This window comes from Mugil cephalus, chromosome 15 (assembly GCF_022458985.1).
Source record: "Mugil cephalus isolate CIBA_MC_2020 chromosome 15, CIBA_Mcephalus_1.1, whole genome shotgun sequence".
NCBI lineage: Eukaryota > Metazoa > Chordata > Actinopteri > Mugiliformes > Mugilidae > Mugil > Mugil cephalus.
Genome location: NC_061784.1, coordinates 3,238,719 through 3,255,679, shown reverse-complemented (window position 1 = coordinate 3,255,679; position 16,961 = coordinate 3,238,719). Strand labels below are relative to the sequence as shown.

Below are 16,961 nucleotides of genomic sequence, written 5' to 3'. Positions count from 1 at the left end.
ATTGTGCATGGTCCTGTGCACCCATGCACAAATGTAAAGACTGACTTGTAAATGAGGCAATACAACACTCGACCATGGAGCCCCACCTCTTTCTCCGCTCCATGCGTATGCAGCCACAAGATGGCGTTACAGCATTACAGTGCCCTACCGCTTCCACAGAGGTTAATGGATACTGTGACGAAAGTCATGTCCCAAAAGAGTGCAGTCACTCATGACGGATATGCTGTGAATAATTGATGTTTCTCAGAGTCACATGAACCAGTGCCTAAATACTATAACTCCTAGTCACTACAGTAGAGGCATGCCTGCATGGACCATATGCTGTGCAGAATTAATGGTCACCTTATTGTTACGGAGGGTCACGTAAACATCATCATCCTTGAAGAACATACACAGATTGGTGTGAACATTAAAACCATCTTGATATTTTGTAGGCCGCATTTTTGTTTCCAAATGGATTGTACTCACTGGGGAATAGAAACAAGCCATTTGAGGTTGTGCGGTGGTGTCTGGCATCAGGGTGTTGGTAAAGGGATCCTTTGGGTCCTGTGGGGACAGGTGGATCCTGGAGAAACTATAAGTTTGGGATCTGGGGAGGTTGGACACCTTGGACTACTTTTCATGTCTTCTGAGTGTTCCTACAAGCAGTTCTGTGCTGTGGCACATGACAGGATACATTTTGCTATGGGACGGTGGCCTGTAGTTTGCAGCTGCTTTTAGCTGGGTGACACATGTCACTGTGACATCCACATGAATGCCAGGTCCAAAGGTTTCCCAGCGGAACACTGAACTGTCACAAGATGGTCGACGTTTACTTCACCTGTCAATAGTTTTAATGTTGTGGCTTATTGGTGCATCCCTACGATGTGTTTTTAGTTGAGACGCTTTCTCAGTATTTGTACAAGATCAGCAGCTATATATTCATGCCTCACTTTGCTAGTGTATCAGGCTGTCAATCAGGAAAATCAGTGGATAATAGCATATTATAATTAAATCGTAAAATGGCAGCAGGGGCATTTCTAAAGCCGTCATTAGCCTTCGCCTACATTGTCGCATCAACATCAAAATTTTAACTAACAAAAACAGTCGCTTGCTGTTCTTAATTGCTCGGTCTCCACTGTTGGGACAATATTAATGAAACTGCTGATGTGAGGCAAATTATTGTCAAAACATAGGACTGAGTGTCCAAAAAAAAAAAAAAAGGATCAATGACAGACAACTACACATGCACCACAAGAAACCAGAGGACAATTTTACAAGATTTAATTTATTAACTATTATACAGTTCACAATAAGGCCTTCATCTTCAAACATTATCTGCAGTCAGACAAATTCCATGGTTTGCTTCCGGTGCACACTACATAAACTTTTCATGTTTCAGCTATTTCACTTTAGCAACATTTTTTTTTTTTTTTTTTGTTATTTTTTTTGTTTTTGCTCTAATTTCATGTTTTAAAATAGGAAGAGGTTTCCATCCTTCTCCCTCTGTGTGTGGGTTTACTTTTTTTTTTTTTAAATCATGCACTAAACTTAAGTGGCCTTGAACCATTCACAAAAAATTGTAAAAATGGACTTTCGATCATTGAAATACACACTAGAAATGTTTTCTACCATTGACTAAAGGGTGGTGTTCCCCAACATACAAATAAACAACCATTATAGAGTAGTATGCACTCACGCTTTGCTCACTGAAGGGCAGATTTTTGCCACAGCTGCATCAGAAGTCAAGTGATGCGCTACGTTACATACTCCCAGGAATCGCGTTATAGTGGGACAGCTGCTGGGCGAGCCTTCATTTTAGTGTGAAGTAAAATGACTGACTTCCAGCAGCAGTACGATTCCAAAAGTACCAGTAATTGATGCTCCCAAATATTAATAAAACCAATAATCTGATTATTCTCTGTTGTGATCAAGAACCACAACAGAGCCGCAATCCTCCAGAACTTTGATGTCTGGCGATCGTTTTTTCTCGTCTCCATGGATCAGACAGTGCTTCTTCCTCTCATAAGTTTAACGGTTTAAGCAATCAGGCCTTCATTAACAGTGCTACAGCTGAAAATGTGCCGTTTGTTTCCAATGAAAAAGGAGGACAATATGCCAGCATGAAACTAATTCACTAGAGCAGGCAAACGGCCACTGGTGCTTCCTGAACGTGTCCCATCCACAAATATTCTACTTGCCATTGTATAGCAGGACTATTCGGTAACAGTGCGTTGAGAATACTAAACCTTCTTAGTTAAAGGTCCATAATGTTACATGAATACAAAGAGCTTTGTTTGATAGACAGCCACAGCAACACATCCAGCGACCTATCAGGTTTCAAGCATTTGGTTTCCATGGACACCAGATGGTAATGTTAGTTTGTATTATGGTATGACACGGTTACACATTCAAAATGGCAGCATTTCTCCTTCACTTGACTAACAGCAGGCAAAGTCTTCCATGACATTAGGGTGAACTCGAATGTCCCAAAGCATCAACCTGCGGCTAGAAAGAGGACAAACAAAACTATTTTTCACATGGCTGGATGAATGAGGAGCATGAGTGGATTCAGATTGCCCATTAACCTAAAGACAGGACCTCTGGATCCACTTAATAAGTTTTTACAAGGGGATCTTGATGTGTTACAAGTCTGCACTGATGCCACACCCAACCACAAACAATATGGACAATTAATCAGTGTGGCATTTCTTCATATTTAACACTACACTATAAAAAAAGTGCTTCAGATAAGTTTGTGGATACAAAAAAAAATCATGTAAACAAGGTTTGATCTGCCAGAGCTCTGTAGAGGCAATGGGTATGGCTGTTTGAGCTGTGAAATTAAAAACACACGAGAACACAGTATGTCAAAAACAACCCTTTTGAGAGAGAAAAAAAAACAGTGATCATTAAAGTGCATCCCTGGATGTGTTCGGCCCGCCCCCTTACCCCTCCCTCCCCGCATGGACTCCTCAAGTAGAGCCGATGAGACAAACCCAAAAGGCAGACACAGAGGAACCTCTGCTATGTGGAGCAAACTGCTGCCCAAAGGACCTACAGAGGACCAGTCTATAAATCCAGTGGCAGTACTTTCAAGAAAAAAAAAAAAAACTAAAAGAGTTTTTACACATGATAAAAACATGGTGGCCACAAATCATTTCTTCCAGCTTGGCGTAGAGGCTTCTATTTCTTGGTAGTGTAGCATAAGTGGTGGCTGTTGACAGAGGAGAGGCTTGGTGTGACAGTGACCCCTGTCCTCCACTTCTGACCCGACATCCAGTTGCCAGAGATCAGAGTCTCGGAGGGCAGAGGAAGCTTCACTGATAATAGTATGCTGCCCTGATGCACACATGTATGAATAAAAACAGCAGGTTGGGAGAGTTTCTCAGACATTTTCTATCTCTCTGTCTTCATAAACTACATTGTCCATGATCAAAATGTGTGCACATGTTGTATTTTTATGTTTTTTTTTTTCTATTTTTCTAAGTGTTGGTGATAAGGTCCAGCATCGTCATGGGCACACATGGTTTCATTGTCTCTCACAGTGTCTCTTGTTCAGCAGGGGAATGGTGGGAGTGGGGGTGCTGGTGGAGGGGAGGGAGCAGAGACTGCAGGGGAGACTGGGGGGTGGTGGGCGGCGACTGCTGCAGGGGGCTGAAGTGTGCGGCGGTGTGGGGCGGAGAGGAGCGGTAGGAGGAGTAGGCCGAGCTCCCACTGAGGGTGGTGGTGGGTGAGGCAGGGAGGCCCGCAAGGCCCGCCAGGCCGGTGGGGGAGTCGATGAGGGGCTGGTTGTAGAAGAAGAATGCACACTGGTGGATGAAGATCTCAATGATTGTCTGGTAGGTGCGTGTGGCAGTCAGGGCATCCATAGTGGAGAAGTCAGGCTTCATGAGGGTGGGCCAGAAACAGATGGACAAGTTTTCGCTGGTCATCAGGTTCAGTCTACTCAGCTGGCTCACCCTTGGAAAACACACAGCGCCACACCAGTTTATACATTCATCATATGGAGAAACAAGAACCACAGAAGACTCCCAATCAATGAAGATGATTTACGCAACAGGAAGGTGAACTTACTTGTGTAAGTGGCTCACTACATATTTGAAGACATCATAATTCTCCCTGGGGAACCTCCTCAGGACATCCTTCATGGTGTATAACCTCTGTTCTCTGTCATTAATTTCTGCACAGATAGTTTTTTTTTATCATTAGAACAAAATTCCCATCATCAAATTGTAATTTAAAGCTCTACACCATCATAAAAAAAAGCTGAAATATTTAAAACTGAACAAAGCATGTCCGCCAAAAAATATTCCCTACCCTCTTCCCTCCTAAAGAAATAATCTTTTTATGTTCTCGTAAAGACCCTCCCAGCCCAGCAGTGTTTGCTTACTGAAAGCATCCAGCAGCTCCACCTGCAGAGCAGAAGGCAACAGGGGCTCAGGCAGCTCGGAGAAGAAGCTTTTCAGGGCTCCAGCCACAGTATTTATGGAGAAATCTTTCTCCACTAGGTCTAATCCGTGGTCTACACAAAGAGAAAAACAGAGTTAAAAGAGATCAAGTCAGAAAGCAGCTGTCTTCAAGACCAAATAATCTGCTGCACATCCTCTAGTAACTCTCTGTTTATGTTCTGAATAGGCAGTCACATAATTACACGTCAAACAGCTGCTTCAAGCAAGTACGACGAGCAGCTCACCCTGTTCAAACTGCCTCTGCATGCTCTCCATCTCAGACTTGTTGCCGCTCACACGGTACAAACCCTCTGTGTTCAGGCCTGAGGGGGAAAAAAGAGCGCAGTAGAGAAAAGAGGGAAGGTGTGGGTGGGGTGTCACCGCAGGGAAACAGGCAAAGCACAAACACTTCATTAGCCCCTTTGCGAGCAGACAGGACGATGCAGATGAAGTTTCTGGAGGAGTACTTAATACTCCCTGGTGTCAGTTTCACATCACAATGTGATTATGAACTGGTGATCAGGTTTAACAAATCTTACAAAAGGCATGTTTAAATTGATATCATATACATTTCAAGATATTTATTTACAGATGAAAAAAATGATGAATGACTATTGTCAGGATTTGCCAGAATATGTGTTTAGAATCTACATATCCATACAGTTCAACAAGGTTATAGGACAAAAGACAATACCTGTTGTCTCAATGAAGCGAACACACTTCTCGATGAACAGCGGAATTGGTCTATCTGGGGATACCACATTCACTAGGGGGACACCAAAGTAATTGCTTTCCAAGGGCTTGGGAATAGTTGGACGGGGCTTTGGTCTTGATTTCTGTAAATAAAAAAAGAAAGGCAAAAAAAAAAAAAAGAAAGGCAGAAGAACTGAGTGCTGCAAATTGCTAATTACATGGACACTCGCTAGCCTCTCACAAAATGTCTTGTTTATCATTGGCAGAAATCACTAACATCAATAACAACTTCTATATGAGATAAAAATATTTCAACAGAAAAAGGTGACTCAATACATACCTTGGCTGTTCGTCGCAGGCTCTTCAGAATGTTCCTCTTCTTTGGATCCTCAATTTCCTCATTAACCAGACTTTCACCTTTCAGTGTCCCAAAGTCATCTTCTTTGGATTTTGGAAGCGCTCCCATTTCATCATCACTACCGATGAAGCTTGTGCGAAAGCTGCTGAACTTGCCCAGCCGCTTAGAGCGGTCACGATACAGCCGGGGCTTCACCCCGACTGCTGAGAACTTTCTTCTCCTTTCCAGAGAGCTGCTGTCTGCTTCACTGTCAGAGCCATTTCCATTGGAGTGCATCCTATTGGAGTTTCGAATGGTTATTATCTTTCCTTGTGTGCTGTCATGGGGCACCGAGTAGATGATCTCTTCATTGCTAGGGCGGGGCTTTGACACAGCATCAATGGGTTCAGCATAATCTGAGGGATCATAGCCCACATCTCCACCAGGAACCCAGGTAACAGCAGAGGGCAGAGAGCGACGATGTCCGAGTGTATCAATATATGGGTTACGGCTCATCTTGCGGAAGTCAAAAGTGACGCCGGGTTTAACTCTCACTTGGGGGGGTACTTTGTTGTTGAGTTTATTCTCAATGTCCCTGATATCAGAGATGACAGAGATGTCACTAGAATCTAAATCAGGCAAGTGGAAGCCCCCACTATGAGAAGTGAGTGTGCCATCGTAGTATGGGGGTGATGGCTCAACATCATCTTCTGAATCCAGCAACATGGTGACAGGACTGGGAGAACTGCAGCGCGGGGAGTACACATTTTCATTTGTGCACGCTTCAGCAACATTATCGTACATGTGTGTGGCCTCCACAATGTTGCGTTTCTCTACCACCTCCATCAAAAAAGAATGGAACATTTCTATCCTGTGCAGGCCTCCCACCACACCCCCAGACCCACAAACCAAGCTATTGAAGCGACCCTCAATCTCATGGGCTAGTTCCTCCCCCTGGATAAGTTGCTCACATGCATAGTCGCTGTCAGTGAGCTCTGCTTGGCTATCTCCCACTGCCAACAGCTGAATTGGTATGATGTCCTGAACCTCACACAAGAATGCACACAGGGTCTCCAGGGAGGCTTTTCGGGAGACTGAGTACACAGCAATGTAGCCGTGTACTAGCCTGCTCTTACGCAAAGTGAAGGAGGCATGGTATGATAGCAGAGAGAGCTCTATGGCCAGCTTGTGACCACCAACTGTCTGCTCCAGCAACACAGAAGTGCCACTATTAGACATCGGTCTGCAGTGCTGATGCATTAGGAAAGGGGACAGGAGCTGCTCAATGTCATAGGAATCTCCACACATCAAGCACATGACAATGCGAAGGTCTGCCTCTGGGACCGGCTGGTGAGGAGAGTCTCGGAGGCCTGGAGGCTCAGGGAGTAGAGGTGGAGAACTGCTACTAAAAGATGTGCTCCTCCTAATATCCAGAAGGCCCCTCAGCACCTGGTTAATTTGACTCTCATTGACATGGTGGCCATAGCCCACACCAGGGGAGGCTGGGTCTAAAAAGCTACACTGCAGTCTCCTTGCAACCTGCTGTCCCTGTGTTATTAGGTTTAAGGCAGTGTCTCCACCTATATCAATATATGATCCTACACCTCTTTTAGTGACCAAAAGCAGTGAAGTTGGCAACTGGGCCAGCTGGCTATCCCTTCGACCTAGAGTTGATTCTCTGAGTCGCTCAAGGCTTTCAATGACATAGGAGAGGGACTCTTTTGAATTATACAGACACAGGCATCCATGGGGGGTGAAGGTGGGGGTATGGAAGGAATTCACTGGAAGACGTACATTTCCCTCAATGGGTCGCAGTGTCAATTCATACATCTTCCCATCTAACACATACCAGTCATCATTTGTGCAGAGAGTCCTGATCTCATTAGCAAATTCTCTGGCCAGTCCATCCTTTCCCAGTATGACAAGATTAATTCTGTCAGCCTTGGTGTCCCCAAAATGAGCTTTCACATCAAAAAAGGGGTAACATGTGGGGAAGCGTGAGGCTAAAAGTTGTTCAATCTTAGAGTCTCCACAGTGAGGGCTGCTAGGGCAGGTCTCCTTGGTGGGGTGATAGACAAAGTGGATATGCTTCAATACTAGAGCATCTCTTTCAGCAGGAAGCTTTTGTAGAGCCTTGAACCTCTGTTCCTCCCCCAAAACCTCCTGTATTGCACCCATCTTCTCCTTGCTTGGCTTGGCATCGACTTCAAGCTCATAAAAAAGTTCAGAGTACTCCAACAAAAGCTCTTGAAAATCTTCCTTTGCGCGGTCAATGATCTCCTTCTGATGGCGGTTGTACAGGTCCAAATACTCTGCCTCCTCCAGCCACTGGTAGAACTCTTCATTCATTATGAAGCTGCGGGCCTCCTCCCAAGGTTTACCAGGAGTGATAAAGGGGGAGGAGGCCAACTTCTGCTTAAACTCCTGCCTCATCTCTGCCCGTCTGCACTCATTACGCAGGTGTTCTAGGTGGGCATTAAATATGTCCTCGGCTTCTGCAGTCTCCAGGAGGTCTGAAGGGATTCGCTCATCTTCCATGTTATCAATGTGAGATGTGTCTTCCCATGGCGAGTCCTCCAAAACAACAAACCAGTGGGTAAAGTGCTGCTTGGATTCTAGGACTTTCTGCACCCCGGACCAGCTCAACTGATCTATCTCAACCAGGTCAGGCACCAAAGAACTAAGTGCTAAGGGAAGAGTGCTTAAGTATATTTTGCGACGTCTCTCAATATGTTCCTGCTTCAGCCGGTAGACATGCTGCTGAAAAAGCTTCTTGCATTTTGCCGTTCCCTCCAAGAAGACATATTCTTTGTACTCTGGGGAGGTGTTCATGCGGCGACAAGTGTTTAACCAAGTTTCATTATGATTCTTTACTATACGATTGATTAGCCATTCATAGCGATCCTTGGCAGAGGCTATCTGCTGACTCTGGAGCTTTAGGGCTTCAAAATATGGTATGATCTTGGGCTTGCCCCTGCCCTTATCAATAAGCTGAACCAAAGTAAGGAAGGCAAGGTCAACATTTATATTTGAGCGTGCTGATGTCTCAACTACTGGCAGACTCTTTTTTGTAATAGCAAAGGTATGTGCATCTTTGATGTATCGCTCAACTCCTTCATCACACTTTGTGAGGACCAGTACAATGGGCTTCTTAGTCTTGCTAATCTGTCCATACAGGTTTGTGATGAATTTCAACTGGTCATCAAAGTTTCGGTTCATGCCCCGGCTCACATCAACACAAAGCAGGAAGCCATCAACCTGCAGCTTGCCCTCAGGCATTTGCTTTTGCTCAAAGTCTTGCTCCAGACCTAGCTGGTCAGTACAAAAGTACATGAGCTTCTCTGCAGAGGCCAGCTTGGTTGCGGCTGCCCGTTTGATGTAGGGCTGCATAGCAGTGCTACGGTGTGGCTGAAATGTCTGATCGTCAATAAATTCAGTTTGCTCCACAACGTGCATCCTGCACTCAGGCCCCTCCTCCAGAACTCGTGCCACCTCTCCCCAAAACAGAAAGTGATCATTGTTAACCACTCGTCCCCCAAAATCACTGGTGCTCAACACTGATGTGTGATCCAGGTAGAAGTCATCAGCACTAGGTCGCACAAACCTATTACACAGGCAGGACTTTCCAACCCCACACTGCCCCTTTTCTTTCTCAGTTCCTGACAAACCCACCACAATGAGGTTGTAAATGGGCGACCGTGCATCTTGCTTTTTTGCCATCATAGCCTGCTGACACTCATCCTGCCATGAACAGGCACTGTATAAAGGAGTTTAATTAAATGTTTGTCCATAAAGTTCTTGATCCAGAGAGGAGATAAGGTTTCTCTTTCTTCTTCTGGGCTTCAGTTATAATAAATAGCAGTGATGTGGTTTGAGCTTCATTCACTCCTTGTATGAATCAGATCCTGTCAAACAGAAAGAAAACAGACATAAATTTTGGAGTAAAGGAGAAAAACAAAAAAGGGCAGATGACTGACCCAGTATGTTACTTTGTGTGCCTCTTAATACCACTATCCTGCTTAATAGCTGACAACTCCGAAATATTAATGGAATATAAGAATGACCGGTGGAATATTTTGCTCCATTTTGCAATTCTCTTTGTTAAACGTATACCAAATAAACCGAAAGAATGGGCCTCTCAAAGTTAAAGCCTGTATATAATAGAAACTTGTTGAGACTATAGGCTTGATTATGTGTCTGAGGCAGTTGTTATTATCTTATATGCTATCTAGCCACCAGCAAAGCATAATGAAGGCACGAAGAAGTTAACAGAACAGTAACACCAATCAACATATTACTCCTACCACAGATTTTAATGTAGAAAGGACCAAAAAAAAAAAAAAAAAAATGAAAACACAGTCATAAATGAGGGAGAATACAATCCTTACAAGATTTCATTAAACTGGCAGTCAAATATTATTTGCAGAACCAATCTTCTGCTTATTTTGTCAAATGATTCAGTTCAATTATTGTTCACATTTTCCCCTGGAAACTCAAGGTAACAAACTGATGAGTCAGACCAATTCCTGGCATTTTCAACTTAAATCTCTTTTTGCCATTTTTATAACGAAAATTACTGAGCAATCTTCCAATGACTGACTGGTGCATTAAATGACCCACTTCACTACTTGCTCTGAAGCATTCCTGCAATATCAAAGGAGTATCTGAAGATTACATTAATCTAACAGGAAACATATAGGGAGTGGTGTTCTTTAAATGACAATGTCAGCTGACCAGGGAGTGGGGAGATGAGCATTAAAATGACAATCCAGTCTAACTGAACAGTTTTACGTCTAAATGAAATGAACAACACAAATAAAGAACTTATGAAATGAGCCACACCTGCAATCAATGCCAAATGACCCTGAACTTGCTCATTGAGACCCCCAATGCTAAAAGGATATTAGGCACAGAGCAATGACGTTTCCTTTATAGTAAGTATAATAGCACCACAGCAATGTCTGATGCAACTGTCAGCTCAATGTTGGAAAAATAACCAACTGCAGAACATTAACGTCTAATAAGATTCACAGAAGTCAAACGCGACGCATAATAGGGTTATAATGAAATGAGCAACCTGCCACATGATGTGACCGCCACACATCAGAGGCAAACAACAGCTCCGACAGGGTCAAAGCAACCATGGGCAGTCCACACCGCTCAGCTGAGCTAGGCCTGATACCCAACATGAGCAGGCAAGTTCTTTACAGATAGAACAAAATAAATAACCAAAACTGTCCCATTTACCTCCATCGAAACCACTTGCCAAAGCGCAAACTCAATCAAATCCGTTTCTCCCAACCTACTTACTTTGATTAGATTTTATAACGTTACATGCTCTGCAAAGGATTAACAGTTAACATGTTTTCTTTAGTGTGCACGCAGGGAGGGAGGGAGCTGACCACGCCAGGCCTGCTTGCTGTCTACATAATGAAATTGCAGCGCGGAGATGTGGGGTAGCCTACCTCCCTACCTCCTCCACGCCGACACACGATGTTTAAAGGGAATTTATTTACCCAGCTGTACAGGGTGTAGCACTCCACGGCTTCGGGAGGAAATGGCCAATAAAGAAGAGGAAAGAGCGTGTAGGATACGTACCAACGCATATCTCCCTTTCTCCTCTCGCATCTGTCAGGCTTGCCGCAGCCCTCGCCGCCTGATGTGCATAAGCAAAAGCCGCAGAATATACTGCGAACTGCTTCTTTTCACACACAACGCCGATTTCACTGAAACGTGCGCGACGGGCTCGTTTGAATTAAATATCCACCACCCGTGTACGCCAGATTCTCGTGTTTTGCATCACTGTTTTTCGTTGCAATTAAACACGGGCAAGGCAGAAATGAATATCCCGAACAATAGAACAATCCGATTTTCTTCTTGCATGGGTGTTTTTTCCTCCTCATGCGAGACCCGGGTGCATAAAATCTGCTTATTCGTCCTCCTCCCGGTTCACCACGTTGCTTTTTCAATAATTATTCTGTCCATTGTTGTGCCCACATAACGCTGGGCCGGTCGCGCACACGAGACAACGGTGAGTTTGTTTCAATCGCCGTGGTGTTTCTCTTTCAAACGTGCCTTCGCCGCTACGCGGACCGCTCATGTCCCGATCAATTTACGAGCGGATGGCGTGTGTGAAAGTGGTATTTCTGTCAGCTTCCCGATAATGGCGGCGGCCCTCCTCCCCGGACCTAGTTCTCCTCTTCTTTTCTTTGGGAAAGGGGAGCTGTGGAGACTGAAGCGGCGGAGAGAGGAATTCACCCAGCGGCGCCCTCACACAACTGCAGCAGGTCGGCTCTCTGTTGCTAGCTGCCCTGCCGTCTATGCGGAGCTCGTTACTCAAAAGTAATCGATTTCTCGGCCCATATTTCAAAACTATTGGCACAATTTTTGTTCAACGCTCGCCCTAGAACTGCAATTTACTACAAAAATGACTCACTTTCACTTACGCTCGGTCCTTTCTCTGACCTTTTAAAGTCCATAAGTGATTTAATATAAGCTAACTAACTGTGAGTTATCATACGATAGCTCATGTCAGCTTTCAATACACAATGGAACACAACGTTGATCAATAGATGGACAATATAGTTTTAGTTACTTTATTTTTAGCTAACCTTTTTATGTAGTATACATATATTGGTTCTGGTTTGTGTTGTATTAATGCAAAATATACAAGATAGCATTTAAATTTCTCTCATACTTGTCATTTAGCATAAACAGGTTAAATGTTAACAGTTTTTTGTTGTTGTTTGTTTTGTTTTTTAGCTAGCTAACGCACCATTAATATTAAAGACCCACCCAACAAAGCTTTGACTGGGAGACACAGACTGTAAATAAAGATGGACGTCAAGGCAAATCCTTTAAAGTGAAGCCAAAGCGAGTAGAGCGCCTCCTGGTGACTGACTGCTGTACAGGTCATAAGCTCCATCTCGTCCATGTTAGTGGATGGGATATGGGCCAAAACACTAAAGTACACATTTTTTCCATGGATGATTTCTGTGATTTTAGGTAGTTAACATGCTGATGCATACCATTTTTGGATAAGTTTTAGGTATTTGACACTACAGACAACAGGATTTGACATCATGGTGACAGTTACCATGACAACTGCTCCATGCAACGTTCCTGTACAACCATGGGAGCGGGAAAAAATAAATCATTGCAGTCTATAACTGGACATTTGTTTGTCACTGGTGGAGGTAGAGCAGAGTGCAGTATTAATCAAACGAATACACAATGAGTCTAGCAGACGTGTGGGTGGGTCATCGATAATGTGGCTCCACTCTCAGAGAGTACTCCACAGACTCTGGCTCCAAACTCACAAGATGGCGCTGCCCGTATCCCTGGAATTCTTGCCTCAATTTGACCAATGGAAACAAGTGGTGGAGATGTGTTGCCCATATTTTATACAGTCTATGGGCAGACATTGCAGTGAGCTCCTCCTAGTGGTAAGGGGCAGACACGTCTTCCCAAGTTCATAACAATTCAGAACAAATAGGGTCCAGCTTATATATTATATACTAAAAGATAACAAAATATAAAATAAGACTTAATTGATCTCAGGGGGAAGTGTATGTGTTACAGTGACAGGACAACACAGTGCTAAAATTTAGGTTAATTAAGTTAAGTTAAGCAAACTAAACTTAAGGGGAAAAAAATCAAATGAAAATAAAAATATGGACCTATTTTAGGGGTTTTACTGGTCCTTCATTTCAACTCCATCTGCTTTCATAATATTATGATTGACTCTCCCCTTCCCAAACCATGTCTTGTCCTTAGTTTAGCTTGCTTGAAAGAATGAATTAAGCTATTGCTATTCCCCTTGTTTAAAAAATGTTTGAATTTCACAGTAGCATTACCAGTTTTGCTAGCTAGCTCAAACAGATCCTGTAAGTACAAGTAAATAAAGATGGTGAGCTAGACAGATATAGGACTGTAATAATAATAAATATCGCTTAAATAGAAATAGTATTGTAGTGGAGGTGACCACATCTCATATCCAGGTCTACACAGGTTCATAGTGCTGTTCACTATAGCCTCTCCACCTTTGACAGACGCTGGCATCAGTCACCAGTATCATATCTGATTACTATTGGCAGACTGTTAGCTTTAGCACTGCTGCCTCCTAGTGGATATATATGCTGTAAACTACCAGCGCAAGTCTTCAGCCGTCTTTGCAATGAAGGCTTCAGCTTTTTGTCTGGTACTTTGCTGTGTTGTATCTGTTTGGATTCAGGTTTTCAGCGGAAGTGCATTTATTCAAGGCTGCAGTGGAAGGCAAGTAATCCCTGCAATGGATTTCTCTGAGCTTCAACTTCAGCTGCACAAGTAACCAAAACTGTGTGAGACCAGGTAGGCATAATTGTATGCATTGCTTGTCATATATTATCAACATACATGAGCGTCCTATTTGAGTGTTTTAGATACATGTCACGCTTGTACTTAATTAAACTGATAAAAGATTATGTGCTCAACAGCCCTGGAAGAAATATTTAAAATATTCACTTAAATAAGTTAAATGCTTAGATAGCAAACATACAATTACAAAGAAAATCAGTCTATTCTGACTGTGGATTTAAAGTGATCCTTTCATGAACTTAGGTGTTATAGAGACAAGAAGTTGACCTCTCATCAGACTTGTTAGGTTTTGTTTTCTGTATACTAAAATGAACAATTCACATCTTTAATGAAAAAAGGAGCCAGTTGAGTGCAATTGTTATTACTACCACTAGGCAGAGCCCTAAGACTTTCTATAATTCACAACATCAGGGAGTTGACGTGGTGATAGACTCATGCTTGTTTTTGTCCCAGTGATCATGCAAGGGAAGTCAAATTACTGAACTCAAATTAATCCTCATGTTGACTTTTCTTTCAGAATAAATCACTGGATTACCACACATACTCCTTTCTCTTTGTGTTAATGTTTCTGGATTCCTTTAAGTCATGCATAGGTATGTTTGCCCAACTTGTTGATTCATGGGGTTTTGTTTTACACCTTGGTCAATTTATTAAGTAGCCTTTCTGGTGTAACAGGGATCTGGGGGATGAGAGGCGGCCGAGGTGAGAGCCAGGTCAACAGATGGGTGCTGAAGGAACTCAACACAAATGCATAATGGTTAGGATACAGAATCAATGGCAAGGCAGTGAAACACAAGCTAGCTCGTGCTATATTCAAATATTTATTATGTGTAGTTTAATAAAGTTTTAATAAAGCTCATTGTACTATAAGATAAGTCAGGAAAAAAAATGTTTGACAAATGTTTACTTGATAAAATTCAGATGAGCTGGATTAGTGATATAAAGATACTGTATGTCTGATGCTGATTAATTCCCATGTTCAGTTACATTCGGTTTCTGTGTGTTTGTGTGCAGCGGAAGGAGAGAACTGTAACAAACAAAGCAGAGAAACATTTTCTACCACACCCAAATAAGTCAGCGTACTTCATGATCCGTTCGTCGATCAAATCAAAAAAGCATAACGGTTTATATATAACATGAGAAAATACAGTATCCAAACACACAAGGGCACAAAAGTTATGCGAGGATCTCTGGATCCCTTCCATGTAATGTCAGATGTTCAGTATTACTCTTTGAGTATAATCTGATTATATGAACTTGAACTCAGGCAGAAAGTTGTTTGCAACAAATCGTTGATAGAAAAGACAAATATGCTTGATTGACGCTTTAATTAAATGAAGTTTTAACAAAACTGGATGTATTATTACATTGTTTTGGTGCTGAATTCAGCAAAAGTTAGTTTACAAACAGCTGAGGTGGATAATGAGTGGGTGTGGTCTGTAAGAGGAAATTAGTTTAAATCAGTCCTGTCAGACATAGTTGAATCAAGACTAGCGAGTTTACCAAACATTACACATTGAGTTATCGGCTTTTTAAAACCAGGATTTACGTGTATGGATGATAAAACAACGATTCAGAAAGCTATAGTTCAGATTAGAGGCAGTGGTCCTGAAGGAAGATCCTGAACATCAGGAAACAGCTAGGAAGGAAATCCTACTCACAGGAACGGCTAAACAAAGATAGGAACAATGAGTGAAAAACAACTCAGCTGGAAAATAGCACATCATAGGTGATGTGATAGACTCTAAAGAAAAAAACTGACTTTATTTTCTTTTTGAGTTTGCTGCGAGCGACGGTTGTTCCTGATGCTTGTATGTGTAATGTTTGCAGAGAAGAAAAGCCAGATGTGTTCAGAGAGTAACCTTATGTTTTGCATGCGCACATATGGATGTGCATGCTATGTCTTGGATGTGAGCTCAGTCCTATGCATGTATAGTACAAAAACTGAAGAGAGCTGGAGAGTTATGGGCAGGTTGATGGGGTCTGGACCACAGATGATGAGATGCATGCAGCCAGAGGCACTCACAAAAAGACAATGGCAAGGGGAGACACCGAGTTAATGCTGTGGTAGCACATGGTTGCACAGACGCCCTCGAGAGGATGTAAGGGGCCTAATGCCCAGTGCCATTTAGGAAGTGCCCCAGCAGCTTAGATTTATAGCAACACTAACTACAAGCTCCATCAAAAAAAGTTAAAAACCTAGACGGTGAACAAGAGGGTGGAAGAAGAGAGGTGCTCTCTGGTAAGGGATGGCTCATCGGTCACCTAGCTAGCTCTAACTATAACCTTATTAAAAACAAAAAAAGAAAGGGAGGATGCCTCAAAACCCAGACTGGGATCTGCACAGACACAGGCCTGATGACTGGTCTTAGCCTTTAATATAATTAAAAAGAGAGTGAAAAGAAGCTAAAATTGGAGAAACATGACCACTCTGGCTAATTCCCAGTGATGGTCCAATCATCACGGATGAGCTGGAGGCTTTTGTATAGCTATTTAGACAACCTGGTAATAATGTGTTACGTACGATGAGGGAACTGTGGTCTGGAGCAGCACATGTGAGCCCCCGGGTCAGGTAGGACGCAGGGTGACCCTGAAAAAAATTACTCAGGTATGTCCCATGTTTACTCAACATAGTCACATTTAATTGCTGTCATCAGCAGGCACAACATTAAGCATGCGCTCATTGAGATCAGATTTCCCAAAAGAAGTATGATCTACAGTCCACTTATAGGGAACATTTCCTCATTGCACTGTTTGCATTTGATAGGGAAACGCAACAATACCTTCCATTCAACTTCCATTCAGCTGTATCCAATATCTATGATCGACTGTCAGCTCATTGTGCAAGCTTCTTTTGATGTTTGCTCGCCACACAAAGCTAACCTGCAGGTCATTTTAGATGATGCGAGTGAAGGGAACGCATACAATTGAGGGGGAATTGAAAACGAGAACTGAGTTAACAAAGGAGGCATTAGGGCCCTATTTTCAGAGAGAAAAATGAAAAATTGTGAGCGAACAAAGGGTGCACTGGAAAATGCTCACACTAAAAAACAGTGCACCAAATGGGGTTCAAAAACGCTAATGAGTATTTTAATGCATAAGCCCGCGTTAGCTCTCTGCTGTATATGTATATGTATATGTATATG

General features: G+C 42.9%; 1 protein-coding gene across 1 annotated transcript; it reads right to left on the bottom strand.

Moving 5' to 3' along the window:
- Positions 1-1,246: 1,246 nt before the first annotated feature.
- Positions 1,247-11,679, bottom strand: arhgap35b (Rho GTPase activating protein 35b). The gene is made up of 7 exons (XM_047606193.1): positions 11,059-11,679; positions 5,464-9,365; positions 5,125-5,266; positions 4,676-4,753; positions 4,373-4,504; positions 4,057-4,162; positions 1,247-3,942 (listed from the first exon to the last, which is right to left on the bottom strand). Exons 2-7 carry the CDS (start codon positions 9,181-9,183, stop codon positions 3,522-3,524), a joined length of 4,599 nt encoding a protein of 1,532 aa, XP_047462149.1. The 5' UTR covers positions 9,184-9,365; positions 11,059-11,679; the 3' UTR covers positions 1,247-3,521.
- Positions 11,680-16,961: the final 5,282 nt, after the last annotated feature.

Coding starts and splice junctions, on each gene's coding strand:
- arhgap35b (XM_047606193.1), bottom strand. CDS start 9,183: ATGATGGCAAAAAAGCAAGATGCACGGTCGCCCATTTACAACCTCATT. Junction 4,754..5,124: donor TCGCTTCATTGAGACAACAG/GTATTGTCTTTT, acceptor TTTCCCCCTCAG/GCCTGAACACAGAGGGTTTG. Junction 3,943..4,056: donor GTAGTGAGCCACTTACACAA/GTAAGTTCACCT, acceptor GTGTTTTCCAAG/GGTGAGCCAGCTGAGTAGAC.